The sequence below is a fragment of the Chelonia mydas genome, chromosome 1 (assembly GCF_015237465.2).
Source record: "Chelonia mydas isolate rCheMyd1 chromosome 1, rCheMyd1.pri.v2, whole genome shotgun sequence".
In the NCBI taxonomy this organism is placed as follows: domain Eukaryota; kingdom Metazoa; phylum Chordata; order Testudines; family Cheloniidae; genus Chelonia; species Chelonia mydas.
The window spans coordinates 116,531,501-116,548,656 of NC_057849.1; the positions used below are offsets into that span (position 1 = coordinate 116,531,501).

Below are 17,156 nucleotides of genomic sequence, written 5' to 3' on the forward strand. Positions count from 1 at the left end.
CTGAGACGTTACAGGGCCAGAATTTCCCTCTCCCGTAGAGTGCTGTTGCCTTCCACCCTATTTTAGATGAGCTAGTGAAAAAGATGTGACAGGCACTTCTACATCTGGCTTTGTTGTGAAGAAAAAATATATCCTCTCCATGGAAACCACCACCTACGTCTCCCACCTTCAGTGTAAGGTCTTGGTGATGCCAACCATGGCTACAGGGAAAACCATCACTCTCACAGTATTGAACACCAGAGCTTCAGCACTTAAGATTCTGTGAATGTCAGATTTACACTGCTTGTGGCCTTTATCATGGCTTAATACCAGGAAGACGTTTTCTGCTCTGATTGAGTCTCTTTCACAGAACTAATGCCAGGAAGCTTGTGCACATAAAGCGTAGACTTGGCTGTGCAGCAGGTGTGGGCCACCTTCCATGCTAATGAATTGGTGATGAAAGCCACTGCCTCAGGGGAAGATGCCTGTAGCTCTGGCTGAAGGCATCTTGGTTGTACTAGGTTTCTGTATTGGAGAGAAACTGACTGGGGAATAAGTGGAGTTCTCACTGCAGAAGGTAAAATGAAGGCCTCTGAACATTCTCAGGCCTGTATCTCATTGCTCAGGCCTCTTTGTGACACTTTCTCGGGATGTCCATAACTGTAAGTCACCGTGTTACCCCTTGCCTTAGCAAGAGAGAGATTTGTTGGTGGTAAGCTGGATGACAGCTTCCTGACACCCCAGTCTGTTAGCCATCCCAGGCAAACCGTTCAGCATTCTTCCAGTCCTTACTTTGCCTTCCAAGTAAACAATTGGTGTATCCCAGTTCTCCAACTCCCCAGAAGTGTTCCCCCTGTATTATGCAGCTCATCACTGAACACTCAGTAATTATTAAGTCCACTGTCTCCAAATACTATAAATACCAGCTTACTTCAACAGAGAAGGAACAGTCTATTTAATATCACAGTACTGAGATGACATTATTGTAAAAGGAGAATAAGTTTATTAACAAAGAACAGACATTCACATATTCAAGTGAATATTGAGTAGGAATAATGGCAACAGTGACATTGATTACATATAAAACAAAAGTATAACACATTTCCAAGAGACCGATCATAACTTTTAACATGCTAAAACCTATGGGCTTGTCTTCACTACAGGCTAAATTGGTGCTGCTGAGATCAGTGTAGCGGCATTGATTTAGTGAGTCTGGATAAGACATGTTAAGTTGATGGGAGAGTGCTCTCCCATCGACTTCTATAATCCACCTCAACGAGAGATGGAAGCTATGTTGATGGGAGAGCATCTCCTGTCGACATAGCACGGTGTAGACACTGAAGTAAGTCGACGTAGTTTACATTGACTTTTGTTATGTAGTTTAGTGCTGTAGTGAAGACAAGACCTATGTCTAAGTAAGTGTCCACTTAAAGCAACTTCTCAGCAGCACCAGCCCCCAGGACCAGGATCCAACTTTCATAGATGAAAAAAGTGCTGTCCTTTCTGCTCCCACAGTGATAGATAACTGTCCAGGGGTTCTTTTCCCCCTTCTTATAGTCCAGCAAACTTTTGAAATGGATCCTTTTGAAGTGTACCCCCAGATAAATTCATTTTTTCCTGATGCTTGTGCTCTGGTGTGCTGGTGCCACGCTGCTTTTTCACCCTCCTGTTAACTTGTTCTTCCTGTATACCTCAAATGCAACTGAACTCCCATTATATTTGGCATATCCTGCTTAATTTACATCAGGGATCTAGGCAGACAGGTAAATCAACATTCCTTTGTTTGGGTAATCCTTGTTTATCAACCCAGCTTGGTAACGTAGTTTAAACATATTTTTAGTACATACATGCGACTTCTGGAATAGCACCTGAACATTCCTCTCACAATGCTTATGATGACCAGTATGATCTAAGCTCTCATATGATACCTCACACGACATTCTTTATGGATAAAATTCGATGATATCAATGTGTTAGGTGTAGTGAGTTTGTCAGACTTGATAGGAGATGCTGTTACATGACAGTGAACCCTTTACCAGTTGGCATTAAGGGGCCTTTAGGGTCACACCGTCCACAAGTGAATGAAGGGAAACACTCCTCTTTGTAGGCCCAACTTCTACATTAACTCCAGGCTTCAAGGAAGTTTAATACCCCTCTGCACAGGGCATTTGGCCTCGATAACACCAGCAGAAGTCAAAGGGCCTCATTCTTGCCTTTCAGCAAGCAGTAGCTGACCTTGTCAAAAGCAGACTGGGAGCCTTTTATACTTGTTTGCTCCTGGTCATCTTAGATGTCTGTGCTCTGTGTCCTAAAATCAGATTTTCAGAAAGACTCTACAGCAGTGCTACTCAGACCTCTCTGGTGCAGGAGCCAAATTAGTGATCAGCATTACCCAAAAGAGCCACAGTAGTGTGAATTCATTGTTTCATTTACTATTTTTTAAAATATATTATTCTCACAGCAGAATGACTGACCAAGTATTCTACAACTGGTTAATAACATAGTAAAAGCATCCTGAGTGGTTAATAACTTAGATTGGTTAATAGTTAAATCACTCAGTGTTTTAATATCATATGCTGCAAAGAGCTGCAGGAGACACACTGAGGAGTTACTTGCAGCTCCCAAGCCTCAGTCTGAGTGTTACTGCCCTACAGACTGTTCCTTACCCCATTATACCTCTCAAGAATGCTCTCAGGCACCCTCTGATGATGAAGAGATGCTGCAGGAAGTCCAATCCCTTCTGGCCAAGAAAGAGGGAGAAGGGGTTTTATTCCAGATACTTCCTGGACAGAAGAGACTGCCTCATCAACAAAATCAGTAATTTTGCTAAAGGTTCTTTAAGAAGAATGTGATTGGCTATATCCTCTGGATCTTGCAGTTGTTTGTACATAGAGATACTTCCCAGGTATCAGAAGGTGTGAGATATGTTTTCACTAAATATTTGGTCTACTTACCCAAGTTGGGAGTGCATGTGTTCTCCTACCTAATAACTGGCTACTCAAGGACAGCAACCCTTTTGAGGGTATCATAAAATCAGTCTGTACCATTAGAGTTCCTGTTAAAATACCCGACATTCCAACTTGTCCCTAGCAGACAATTAGAATACCCGAGAGCCCAGACAGATGCAGCTTAGCTTGAACCTTTCCTGCCTCAGGATGGGATCCAAGACCTTACCACTCTGGCAGAGAAGATAAGTAAGAGCCAGCAGATGACAGCTTAGACCATACTAAGAATGTTGGATCTGATGGCTACAGCTGTACTTGTAGTTCCCATAGCACATTTGCAGATGAGATCTCTTCAGTGGCCCCCAAGAGCGCAGGGATTCTCACATCACATTCAGATGAGAGAATACCTCTGGCCTGGTGGCATCTAGAGACAATCTTCAATTAGTTATGGCAGGGGTCGGCAACCTTTCAGAAGTGGTGTGCCCAGTCTTCATTTATTCACTCTAATTTAAGGTTTCACGTACCAGTAATACATTTTAACATTTTTAGAAGGTCTCTTTCTATAAGTCTATAATATAGAACTAAACTATTGTTGTATGTAAAGTAAATAAGGTTTTAAAAATGTTTAAGAAGCTTAATTTAAAATTAAATTAAAATGCAGAGCCCCTTGGATCAGTGGCCAGGACCCGAGCAGTGTGAGTGCCACTGAAAATCAGCTTGGATGCTGCAGGTTGCCTACCCCTGAGCTATGGACATCCAAATTGCAGTGAGCACAAATGTGCCTAGCTTGTGACAGGGAGTCCATAGAGAGGGGCCCAAATGCTTGGAGGAAGTTGGTCTTTCCAGGAACAAAGGCTGCATAAAAATGTTCACACATAGGGATATGGACAGTTCCTCAGGCTTTAAGGCCTGGTATTCGAAAAGGTGGCCCTAGTTTGAGGAGAATCAGGCCACCACATTTTACATCAATAAGTAGGGAAGCACCATGTAATGGGGTGACCTGCCTCTTTAAGGGCCAGGAGGCCAGGCCCTGGCCAACCTTGTTTAATTAGCCAGGCCCTACCACACCTGATCTGGGTGTAGGACTTAAAAAGGGAGGAAACCCAGCACTTAGGGGCTGGCTGTGGAGGAGACTTGTTGAGCTGTAGCTGGAGAGCTGAGTCACTAGAGTGGCGCTAACTCCTGTGGTAGGCCCTGGAACAAAAGGCCAGTCTCCAGGGAGGAAGTCCTGGGGGCTATGTTCTGTCAGAGGAACTGGGATTTGAAGAGGAACCAAGAGGGGCAAGAGGCTCAAGCGCTTAGATGAGTGAAAGACATTTTGGTAGTGTTTAGTTTTGGAGTTCTCATGAGCCCAGGCAGAAGTCATGGGACCTGCTACTCTTCCAAAAAAACCCCACCAATGAGTGCAGTTCTGTTTGATTAAGAAGGACTTTGCTGCTGAACTCGGAGCAGATGGGAGAAGAGACTTTGAAGAAGTTAGCTGGGAGAAGCCAGCTTGGGGCTTGTCCAGTTACAGCTGGACTTGGATACCCCAGAAGGGGGTTTGAACTTTTAAGTCACAAAAGACCCAGACAAAGGCTAACAACAGGAGAAGGTGACCAGCGGGGAGCCCCATCAACCCCACACCCAGCACAAGGAAGCACCAGCTGGTGAATAGCTTCTGTGCACATGGGCCTTGCTCTGTAGTGGGATCCTATAACACTGCCTGAGTTGGTAAAACCTGTTTATGTTAAAGTGGCCCTGTCTCTCTAAACATTCCTTGACACCATACATGTAGCAGGAAAGTAGAACATACTCATAGGCAGACTGGATCAGTCTGTGACAGATCCTCACAAATGGTCTGTGAATCAAGGAATGGTGTATCAGCTCTTCCCTCCAGTGGGGAGTACCAGAGGTGGATCTCTTCAGTAGTCTGACCAAGACACAGAGAAAAAGACTGCACTAGTGAGGTATCTGCTGGAGAAGAAGAGATCGAGTGAAGAAGTTGCCTCCTCTGTTCCTTTCTGCTAGTACCTCTGCTAGCTAAGATCTTGGCAAAGTTTAGTCTAGAGAGTGATCTTACGAACCCCATACTGGCCCAGACAAGTATAGTTGCAGATACTCAATTCCGTGAGGCTGGGAGTCTGGCCCGAGGGCACTCTCCTCTTTCCCAACCCAGGAACTCCCTCCTTGAGAAGATTTGCTCCTGACAGGATAGAGATGTTTAGTTATGCTGTCTCTGAACTGGTAGCTCCAGTCTTCCTAGCTTTTCAAAAACCATGTAGCAGGTGGACTTACAATTCCAGGTAGAAGAAGCTTGTGGCATGATACAAGCAGGCCCATGACAACCCCTTTACTACCTATGCTTGACTAGCTTCTTACTGCCTGAGTCTAATTTAAATCCCAACTAAGTTAAGAAACATCTAGCCTGTTGAGAACTAGTCAAAGTATTGTCTCTGTAGACCCGTATCTTCAGATTTATGTGGGGCTTTCCATTTTTTAAATCTCGTTAATAGCTCTCTTTATTATGGGACGTTAGTGTGGTCCTGACAAAGCTAATGAAAACTCCCTTTTAAGCCACCAAATATCTGTGAGCTCAAATTCAGTGTGATAGTGACTTCTGCCTGTAGAGAGAGCGAGCTTCAGGCTCTCATGACTGTTGCATCTTATTCCAAGTTTTACAGTGTGATGCTTCAGACTCAGCTGAGATTACTCTTGCAGGTGGTGACAAATTTCCACCATAGTCAGCCTCACAACTTGCCAATGTTCTTTCCACCCACATGTACCCATGATGCCCTTCTCCCTAGGCTCAAAAAGTTCTTGGCATTTTAACTGGAGTGGATTAAATCTTTAAAAAATCCTCCCAACTTTATTTTACTCCACTGGGCAATACTGTGACTAAGTGATCCATTTCAAAAATTGTAGTTTGATTGCATTTTGCATATCCATCACCTGGCTGCCCTGAAACTAGAAGGCCAATGCAAGGCATGTTCAGCTTTAGGCAAAGCTGCCTGCACTGCTTGCCCTGGGGGGATGGTTCCCTTGCAAACATTGACAAGGCAGCTACATGGCCCTCATGCCACACTTCCCTAAGGCATTATTACTTGGATTCAGCTTCTAGGAGGAAATCCTGTTTCTGTGATGCAGATACTGTTTCTGAGTTAGAGGAGTACCAATTCTCCTTTTCCCTAGCATGTTTGGTTCTTTCAGTATATAACTAATTTAAACCAATTATATATGAAGTTTATAAAAAGTAAGCCAACTGCCGCGTTCCCTCCCCCCCCACCTTCCTCTCCATGTTTGGTATTGGCCTGATTACTGTTTCCTATTGCAGATTTATTTACATTCTTTTTCTTTTTTACATTCTTTTTACGTTCTTCCCTTGAGCTGCTTCTCTATCTCCAGGAGCATGAATCCTGAGGTTAAATCCTGGTCCTAGTGAAGTCAATGGGTGTTTTGCCATTGACTTCAGTGGGATCAGGATTTCACCACTGGTGGAGGAAAAGCAGAAAATTACTGACCTCTAATCCGTTTCTGTAAAGGTAGCCTGACAGGATTCTCACTCAAACACCTGCTTCTCTGCAGAGTTTGGAAGAATCTATGAGGTGGTCATGTTAATGTTTACACCTTTGTTTATAATTAACTTCGTGAGACAATAGTTTTCAATTATTTTTATTGATTGTCTTCTTTCTTTGGGGAGCTTTTGCCTCCTGCTCGAAGACAGTGGCTAAGCTCAGATGAAAGCACATTCCACCCTGGGGAGGATGGAAAAGGCAACTTGCTTGTATTCTATCTCTCTACCACTGCCAAAAAATGTTAAGAACTTCCTGTTTTTTTTTGCAAAAGAGCTAATACTAGGGTGACCAGATGTTCCGATTTTATAGGGACAGTCCCAATTTTGGGGTCTTTGTCTTATATAGGTTCCTATTACCACTCTACCTCCTGTCCCGATTTTTCACATTTGCTGTCTGGTCACCCTAGCTAAGACCCAGGAGTGAGAATTCTGTCAGAAATGATCTTTTCAGAGAAGTAGAATCACACGTCAGTAATATTTTTCCCATGTCCCATTAGCTCACTTTGATGGGACCCTCGTTGATATTAGGGTCAGCTCAGAATATTCAGTAGTCTGACTGGTGAATTCAGTACTTTCTTAAGCTATTGTATTGCCTCCCTTTTCTGCTATGTGTACATTTCTGTAAAGAATGCATACTGGAGGAAATCAAGAATGTAATATTTTCATTCATGGCTGAAACCTGACCCATGTCTTAAAGGGGAAGCTTGCTGTGGACTACAAGGATTTAGTGCCAGATGGGCCAGGGGATAGTCCAGAGCAGTAATGTATGTGCAGATGGTCAGGCAGCCAGTGGGTCAGTCCATATCAGAGGCTCTCCGGGGCCATGGTCAGAGTTCTTGAAGAGGTCAGTAGCCGGAAGACTCAATCCGAGGGGCCAGGTTAGTGGGTTGGGGAGGTGAGGTTGGATGAGGCAACAAGGTAGGGTCAGGTGAAGCAGCAAGGCAAGGTAGACTGGGGAGTGGTCTGGGGTTCAGTCAACTTCCTCTTCCTGTTCAGGCATTTATATAGTCCAGTTACTCAATGAAAGTGCTGCCTGTCCATCTAATCAGGGGCCTGGGTGCTGTGGGCCTGCAGGCCTTCAGTACTAAGGCTGTTGGTCAGAGGCAGCACACCAGTGCATTGCTGTGGTGCAGTAGCTAAGGCTGCTGCCTAAGCACCTTGTAGGCCTCAATTCAGTACTTGGCTCCCAACAAAGGAAATTTCTTTATTATGACCAGATTTAATTCAAATCATTCTGCATAGCCGCAATAATAAATTTTCTACTTTCCAGGTAATATATTTTAACGACAGTGTGATACCAGTGATAGATTTCTTTTTTATATACTCTGAGGCCCTTTACAGCTTTTCCAGTTCAGGGTAGATTTAAGATGTTGACAAGTTTCTTCAGAGACAATAAGGATTTTTGATCTCATTCCTCAACTGTGTTACTGTATAAGGCAGTGCTGCTTCAGTAAGGAGTGAAGCATGAATGGTATTGTTTTCTTTTACTTTAATTGTTACAGAATGTTTGTTTGATTTTTTTTGTTTTGTTTTGCAGACTAACAAGGGGGATGAGCTCTCAAATCGTATCCAGAATACATTAGGTAACTATGATGAAATGAAGGACTTATTGACAGATCGATCCAACCAGAGTCATCTTGTTGGAGTTCCAAAACCTGGGATTCCACAGGCACCTGTGAACAAAACTGATGAACATTTCATTGCAGATTCAAGACCACAGCCTCAGCCTTCCATCTGCAGCACTTCATCATCCATACCAGCAGCTCTATCTGGTCAGCAAAGCAAGAGCCCCACAATGGGTTGGCAGAAAGCTGGGCAAAATGCTTCTGATGGCCAGCAGAGGGCAAGCAAGCATGGGCACAGATTGCTTGAGTCACACAATAGTGACTTCAAAATGGCTAACCAAAAAACTGGTCTGGAAAAGCTTAAACACTTTGCATCGAGTCCCACATCGTCATCTGTCAGTGCAGCACAACAAGGTACTTTAAGATCCGTGCTTGGAGACAGTGTCAGCAAAGCACAACAGCAGTCAAAACTAAATTGCAGTGTAGAAGTAGGCTCTCAGGCTCAAGAAAGGCCAGCAAAACACAGCAGTGGGCACTGTGTTCAGAACTTCCCTCCTTCACTTGCTTCAAAGGCTAATATAGTTCAACAGAAACCAACGGCTTATGTAAGACCAATGGATGGTCAAGATCAGGCTCCTGATGATTCTCCAAAGCTAAAGTTATCAGCAGAAGCAAACAAGCACTGTACATCATATAGGGGAGTACCTTCTAATAAGCCTGACCCAGCTATGGCCAAGACCAAGATGGCAATATTTTGCACTCCCAAGCAAGAAGAGGTAAGCATTTTTAAATATTTCATGACATTGCCAAATAAACTGGTATTTAAACTTTGCAAGGTGCACCTCTTTTTAAACATTTTTATATATTTGTTTTGTTTAAAGCCTTTTGTTTGTTTAAAATTGGAATGGCATACCACTGCAAATAGTAACCGAATAGTTGCATCAAAAAGGTATCTGAGATAAAGGCCTAGTTGTCTTCAGAACTGAAACGCATTATACAGATGCAAATGTTCAGTTAACATAAATTAAGGCATATTAATCACTAGAAATTTCTCTGGCTATCTAAGCCTAAGTTCTGGAGGAAACCACAGTGACATAAAATTTCATTTACTTGTTCAAGAATCCTGCATATTACTTCTAGATTTTGCCATATTTTAATGGATTTCTCCCTTTGGCATTCATTGAGCTGTGACAGATGGTCAGGAATAGTTCCACAGGCCTCCGCAATGTCAAAACAGCTACACCCCCCATGTAAATAACTTATATAATCAATGTTGTTATTATAACACAGATGAGAGATTAATAATGGTACTGGCTATTCATATATTTAGCTTTCATAGCAATTGTCTCAGTTTCAAAATGATTTATAAAGCCATTTAAGACAAAAATACATGATATATTTCCTCCAGAGTCATTCTGTTATAGAAAACCAATTAACATACAAACTTGACCATTTGCAACAAACAAACAAGCTTACAGGCAACATTTCTGTTATCTGCTCTATGTGTTAGACTTATCCTTTGTTTTGAGGAAATTTCAAATTTCGTCATTGTCCCCATCAGAACACTGTGCTTGATCAGTACCACATCCTGTGATTTTCTTGATTTTTTTTTCTTTTGTGTTTAAAAAAAAATAATTGGCAGACCATGTGTGGGTTTTCTTCATATTGTATTTAAGTTTGCCAGGGTAAAATCAGAGGCCTCTTTTGCTAATTTCACATCCTCAGCTGGTGTAAACTGAAACTCAGTGGAGCTATGCCAATATACATCACTTATAAATCTGGTGTATTTTCTCTGTTTGGCCTGAATGGCTAGGACTACATCAGAGTAGAGATAGTGACCTTGTTACTCTTATTTAAAGGTATGGTGTTTATTTAGCTGTCTTAATTTTTCTGTGTCTCATGTTGAAAATGAATGCTTTTAGGGTCTCCCTTGGTTTGTTGCCTTCTCACTGGGATTCTAAAAGGCCTATTCTTCAAAAATTGGGATGCCTGCTGTATGCCACTTTAATTTTTAGGAAACCAAATCTCTATGAAAGCAATTGCATTGTCTCAGCCTACTTAGGCATTCCAAACCACATGATTATTTTCTCTAAGTGAATTATCGCCAATTCAAAGCAAAAGTGAAGTGGTTTTTTGGCCTTGAAAAGTGATCGATTTAGACTCGAGTCAAATTTTCAAGAGCCCCTGGAGTGGGTCGACCACACGAAATATCTTTGCACTCTCAAACTCCCGTGTTTATGGATAGTAGTTCAGGTCATGGCATGTGCTGCTGTCCATTTAGTCATGTCATTCCCTGATTTTCTGGTGCAAACACATGTTTGGATACCCAAATGAGGGCGTGTTCGAGGAATAACAGAAGCATATGCCTTGTCTGGCTCTTTCAAATTTTCTCCTTAAGATAGATTTACAGAGGTGCCAGTAAAGAGTCGCTTGTTTCAAATTTCAGTTTTGGCTTCGGGATTTTTCACCTGTATTCTCATTTTGACCTGCCTAGTATCTAGTGAAGCTACATCTAATTATATATTGTCCATCCTTTCCTCATTCTGTTCAAAGAACAGATACTAAATTATGCAGTCTGTGATCCAGCAGGCATTATGGAAATTTACTGGAATGATTCTGGTAATTAACTGTCCAATGTATAGAATTACAAAATTAGTGCGTGAGCGGGATAAGATGTAATATACTTGAAATTTAGTAATTTGATACCATGTCACATGAAATTTTAGTTGAAAGCAAATTAGCTGGTTAGAGGCACTGGTGGTCTGATAAATGTCCAAAACACTGTTAAAAAATTGAAAAATTCTGATATCTTGAGTTGGAGGAAAATGTCTAGTGGGGTATTACAGAGATCTGTGTTAGGGTTTTGAGATGGACTCAAAATATTGAAAAGATGGTATGGCCATTTCATGTGACCTAAAGCTACGGGTCTGTGGGTTTAAATATTATTCACGTGAGTTTTGCTTTATCGTATGCTAGAATTTTCCATCACAAACAGTGCAGAGAAATTCTCTGCACCTGGGTGTCACTGCAGGGAGGCGTATTAACCAAAGCTGATAGGCTGTTCAACCAAAAATAGCTCCGAGTCCTGGGGCTCTGGTCTGTAGTGTCTTGCCTCATGCATCCTGCATGCATACTACTTATCAGATCTAAATTGTAATCCCTTCTTTTTTTCTGTTTCAGTATTTCAAGCTCTTGCAATTTTATCAAATGTCTCAAGATATTTGGGGGGTTTTAAGAGTCTCAGTGAATTTTTTATTTCTGCTTTCAGTATTGCAAAGTTTTGCCCTCTACTCAAAATGGCCACCATCTCCCATTACTGTCAATAGGACTGAAGTCATATGTGCCCTCAGCACAATAACCATCATGTCCCTTTACCCTTTGCAGAGGAAAATGAGGCTCCAATTCTCTCCAATGGGGCTGAAGTCAGGCTGTTCTCAGGAGATGGCAATCCCTTAGTCACCATGTGAGAAGGCCTGGCAGGGGCCAGAAATGAGGCTGTGAGGGAAACTGGGAAGAGGAATGTGTTTAAGAAACAGAGCAGGAAACTATGAGGAGACAAGGAAATGTGTGCAGCAGAAGGCATACTGAGGGCATGCAGAGGTATATGAAGAGCAGAACAGAGGCAAAGAATTGGCACAGGGAAGTATCGAGAGCAAGAGGCAGATTGAGGCCTTGTCTAGGCTAGCATAAAAGGTGTGATGTTGTAGGTTGTTAAGTAATGCATTCTTACCAGATGTTTTAAGAGTGTAGTGCAGAAAAAGCAGTGTATTCTTTAACATGTGCTAAACTGATCTAGTTTTAAAGCCTAGGGAATTTAAGTTGATCAGTTTAGCACATGTTAAAGAATACACACTGCTTTGTCTATACTAGATTCTTAAAACTTGTTAGTTTAAACATGTTAGGTAATCCATTCTAACACACTTTTTACTCTAGCCTACATAAGGCCTGAGAGGGCATGCAGGGGAAATGGGGTCAGGAGGAAATTGAGGGGGCACAGGGAAATGTGGCAGGTAGGAAGAGTGTGAAAGGCAGAAGACTGTGAGGGAAAAGGAAGGGAAATAAGGGAGTCAAGTGAATGTAGGGGGGTAGGTGGGAGCCTGGGGGACCGTGAACTGGGCAGCTGTCTAGCCTGTCCAGTTATGGAGGGAAATAGAAATGGCATGGTAGTTCCCTGCATCCCAGGGGGTAAAATTGAATAGAGTCCATCTTCCCATAGAGAACAGTGAGGACAACATTTTTTTGTGGGCATTTGAGGTTTTATTTTGAATTTGAGGTGATTGTTCACAAGTTGGGTATGGGCATCCTCCAAAGGTGAAAAAACAGAAAGAAGATGAAAAACAATGTGAGTTATTTAATTTTTTAAAATCTCATGGTGTGTAAGCAATCTCCTCAATTTTTGAGGTCTGAGTCATAGTTTTTTGAATGCTCGAGTTTGGCAGTACTGCTGTGTCCCAAGTCTGTTGGTAGATCTAACAGCTGTGCTTTTGCTTGCACATTTACCAGTTTGTAGGACCCATCAGCTAGAAAAATAAACAGAAGATAAAACAGTCAAAGTCAGGATCAAATGTAAAAAATACAAAATAGGAAGCAATGTTATACGAAGTGTCTCTTCTGTTGTACAATCTCTTCTTTGGGATATCCCTGGAGGTTTTCAGTTGAACAGGCCACAAAGTTGGCTGTGGTACAATTATCATTAATTGGAAATAAAAGCACTTTAATAAAAATTATAGACCATTACTTTTCAATATGTGAAAAAGGCTGATTTTTAATGTAGTCCAATACCTCATTTAATATTTTAATCAGATAAGGAAAGCCTTCAATATCTTGACACAAAGTGAAGCTTATAACATTTAAAAAAATTGTTTTAATGAGAATACCTTGGGTAGACTGCATGCGTAAAGATATCAGTTTCCCTTTCGGGATATTAGTCTTTAGGAATCAGGTTCATCAGTATTAATCAGAAGCCATACCCGACCTCTTGGTCCTTTCAAAAATTATGATATTGCTCTGCATAAACGATGGTCTCTCATCTCAAGTACTTCTGTTTCACATTTTGAATTTTACTGTAAATTATTTGTGAATTATATTACTGTAGATAAAAACCTAATGTACTGAGTAGAAGTACAGAGAAATGTGATACTATATTATAGAGGAAAATAAGCAAGAAAGCAAGTGCCTCTTATTTCTAAAAAAATTTTATGCTAGAAACAGAAACATAAAAACCGAGATGGCAAGTAAGCCTTTGTATTTGAATTGTGTTTTTAAATACAATATTGTAGTCTATATGTTTTTATTATTATTGCTGGAAGCACACGAGTTTAAAATATGCATTGTCCTCTGATAATTCTGCTTTGCTTAGTAGAGTGAAACAAGAAAATCCAGAAAGAAAAGGAGTACTTGTGGCACCTTAGAGACTAACCAATTTATTTGAGCATAAGCTACAGCTCACTTCATCGGATGATGTATTCTTTTTGCGAATACAGACTAACACGGCTGTTACTCTGAAAGAAAATCCAGGAATTTGAGAATGAAAAGTGACTACTAGTCTAATGGTGTAAAGCAGTTTTTTGTCAAATATGTGAACATATTTATATGAAATTCAGATAAGAGCATATTTGGGACACTTTTTTATTCTTTATAAGGTGCTTACACAATTTCTGCAAAAGTTATGCATAATGCACTACATGTGGAGTTCCTTATTCCATTCTTCCTCAGTCCTTACTCAGGCAAACTCCTGTTGAAATCAATGGGAGTTTACCTGGGTAAGAAACTCACTGTGATTGGCCATATTGAAGTAATTACTTGCCGCATTTAGAGCTGGGTGAAATTTTAGCTGGAAATTTTTTTTGGCAAAAATGCAGATGCATCGACACCAAAATATTTTATGAATTTGTTTGCAAAAATGCAAAAATTTGTCAGTTTTGTTAAATTTGTTTCCAAAAACAAAAACAAATTTCTGAAAAAATTGAAATGTATCCTTTGACATTTTTTGAAACAAAAGATTTTGGTTGGATTACTTGTTCTGTTCATGATCAACTGTCCTGTTCATTCCTTCTGAAGCACCTGGCACTAACCACTGTCAGAAGACATGATACTGACCCAGTATGGCCGTTTTTGTGATTTTTTTGGTTCAAAATGACATTTTGTGTTTTGAAATTTTCTTCCATTTTATTTTTAATAACATTAACAAATGCTCCAAATCGAAACAAAATGTTTAGCTTCATGTCAAACTAAATATCTAGTTCAACCCAGTATTTTTTCTGATTTGTTTTGGAATTGCCAGTGAACTGAAGCATCCATTATTCTCCCAATTGTAGTCTCAGCAGTGTCTGGCAGCAGGCACTAGCCACCAGTCTTCAATGGTGCATAATAGTTATGGATGTCATTAGGGACAATTTTTTCTCAGTCAGTTTTATTCAAGGATGTTGGAATAAAAAAAACCCGCAACAACCAAAAATTAAACAGTAGACCAGCAGTTCTTAAACTGTGGGTCAGGACCCCAAGGTGGGTCGCAACCCCATTTTAATGGGGTCGCCAGGACTGGTGTTAGACTTGCTGGAGACCCGGGGCCGAAGCCTGAGCCCCACCACCCAGGACTGAAGCCTGAGCCCTACTGCCTGGGGCCAAAGCCTGAGGGCTTCAGCCCTATGTAGCAGGGCTCAGGCTTTGGCTTCAGCCCTGGGTGGCGGGTATCAGGTTACAGGCCCCTTTCCTAGGGCTGAAGACCCTGGGTTTTGGCTTTGCCCTCCTCCCCGGCCCAGGGCGGTGGGGCTCAGGTTTTGGTCCCCCCTCGTGGGGTCGTGTAGTAATTTTTGTTGTCAGAAGGGGATCACGGTGCAATGAAGTTTGAGAACCGCTGCAGTAGACATTCATGTGTGAAAAACTAAATGTGGCTTCATCTCATTTAGCAGTAATGTCATGACTGGGACATAGGCAAGTCAGGCCTAGTGGTCAAAGTGGGTATCAAGCCGGGTTGGGTACTAGAAGTCAGAGTCTGAGACAGGCCAGAGGGAAGACCAAAAGTCAGGTGTCAGAAGACAGGCAGAGTTGGAGGCCGTAGTCTGGGGTCTCTTACACGCAGGGTCTCAAGCAGAGACAGGCAGGTAGTCTGTTTTATTGCTCAGCCCTGTCATGGCTTCCTGGTTTAAGTGCTGGCGCCAGCCAATCAGTGGGCTGTGAAGAGCTGCCACTCAAGTGCTCCTTGGTGGTACTTCCTGTCGAGCCTAGCCTCACAGCGTCTTCCCACATGAGCCTAGCCCAAGCCTCCTGTGGTGATGTGGAGGTGTCAGTGGTCCAGAACCCCCATGGTCCCAGCTTCTAGTCTGGCAGGTTCTTACAAGTAGAAACTCCATTCCATAGTAGATGGGAAAAATTGTCATAATCGATATTTGTGCTGTCACCATAAAGACTGCGTATCAGTCAAGAAAATGGAAGATACTCTGCATCATCGCAAAGGTCTGCAGTTTCATTCAGGAGCTCTGATTCTCTTTGTCAGTGCTAACTTCAGGGAAACAGTAGAACAGCGCTCTCTTCTTCAGTGCCACTATAGAGTCCAGGCAACTGGCGGGGTTGGGAAATGAACCAAAGTTTTTCTCCTCCAAAGCCTGATGTGTTGAATTATGTCTCGTACAGGCAGGAACAAAAAACAGATGAGCAGTTGAAAGTGTTTTTTGGATCCAACTAATGTGGACACATTAACGATAAGTCAGTAATTCTTTTGAGATGAGTTAAGATTTGCCAAAAGAGGTTGGAAGTTTGGTTCTGTTATGTAATGGAATTAAGTGTGGTGTGAGTCTTGTAACAGTTGTCAGTTTTACAACAGTAAAGTGCTGTTATAAAGTAAACAGAAATGCTGCAGTGTTTGGGAAGCCATTCTACAATCACAGAACTTGAGTACCATACTATTAGTAGTTAGTGTTGCCAGTTTTGGTTGGACATATTCCTGGAAGTTTCATCACATGACATAATCTTTAATTAAAGATTAAACTTTAACTCCTGAAGACTCCAGGACTATCCTGGAGGGTTGGCAACCCTGAGTCATAGGAGCTAGTTGCAAATCATTTCTTTCCCAGATATTAATGAGACGGAGTTTAGCAAGCTACATGCATCAGGAATAGAACAAGAGTGCAATTAGACTGTGTAACATTAAACATGACTTTTCACAAGTAAAGGATATTTTCTCTCAATAAGAATTAATCAACAACAAATACACAAAACATTGCTCAGTGATCTGAAACAGTCATAGGTTTATTTAAGTCCTTTGAGTGCATGTGTGGGGGGTGTATAGAGTTTTGTGTTTTTACTTAGGAGAATGCAATAGTACAGGTTCCAAAGAAGGAATGGGCGAGTAGTGCTGAAAGTCTCAAACAAACATAGGGTGAACCAAATGTGCTAAGTCTGTTTTATGGATAATCGTTGTTTGATTAAGTAAGCTAAGGTGACTTTTATGAATTCCTCTTCTAGGATCTTGCAGACACTGATGCATATAGTAACTTTACACCTGTGCACAGGCCCATTGAACTCAGTGGGACTAGTGCAGAAAGTTACTCATCTGACAGTGTTTGCAGGAACGAGACCTTGTCTTATAAGCTTTTACTTGATATATATTTTAGTGCTCTCTACTTTTTACTATTTCCATCCCCAGCAGAACAGTTTCATTTCTCTTTTGTATCAAATAACCATTTTTTCTTGTGTGGGGGAAAATGCTACACAAACGTATTTAACATCTTTGAAAAATCAAGAACTATATTGCTTTGATTCTAAATGTTTTGTATGTATCTCTTTCCATATGGTGTCTAATCTACATTGGTTGCTATGGTGAGTTACTTGTTATTGCTCATTAATCTTGACTAGTACGACAATCACTGTAGGAAAATCTCTGATAACTGTATATATAAGTTATGATTTTCAAGGGACTTCTTTAACTTATGCATCTTCTTGCCAGTTTTTCCCAAGTTTGTTTTTTGTATTTAATAAAAGATGTATATTTTGAGCATTGTAACAAGGGTCTCTTTTACTCAACTCCACGTGTCGGTAAAATTGATCTTTCCTACAGGTATCAGTTGGAAAGGTTGCCACTTTTAGGATGAGGAAGAGAGCTTAATGAATGTCAGA

At 41.3% G+C, this 17,156-nt stretch overlaps 1 protein-coding gene across 4 annotated transcripts in view; it reads left to right on the top strand.

Moving 5' to 3' along the window:
* Positions 1-17,156, top strand: part of AFF3 (AF4/FMR2 family member 3) — a 482,362-nt gene that overhangs the window by 69,206 nt on the left and 396,000 nt on the right. For 3 of the 4 annotated variants that reach the window (XM_037898291.2, XM_043537046.1, XM_043537056.1), the window contains exon 3: positions 8,015-8,818. In XM_037898291.2, coding sequence (XP_037754219.1) covers positions 8,015-8,818 — 804 coding nt within the window. The remainder of the gene's footprint in view (positions 1-8,014; positions 8,819-17,156) is intronic. The other variant, XM_043537051.1, reaches the window with a different exon arrangement.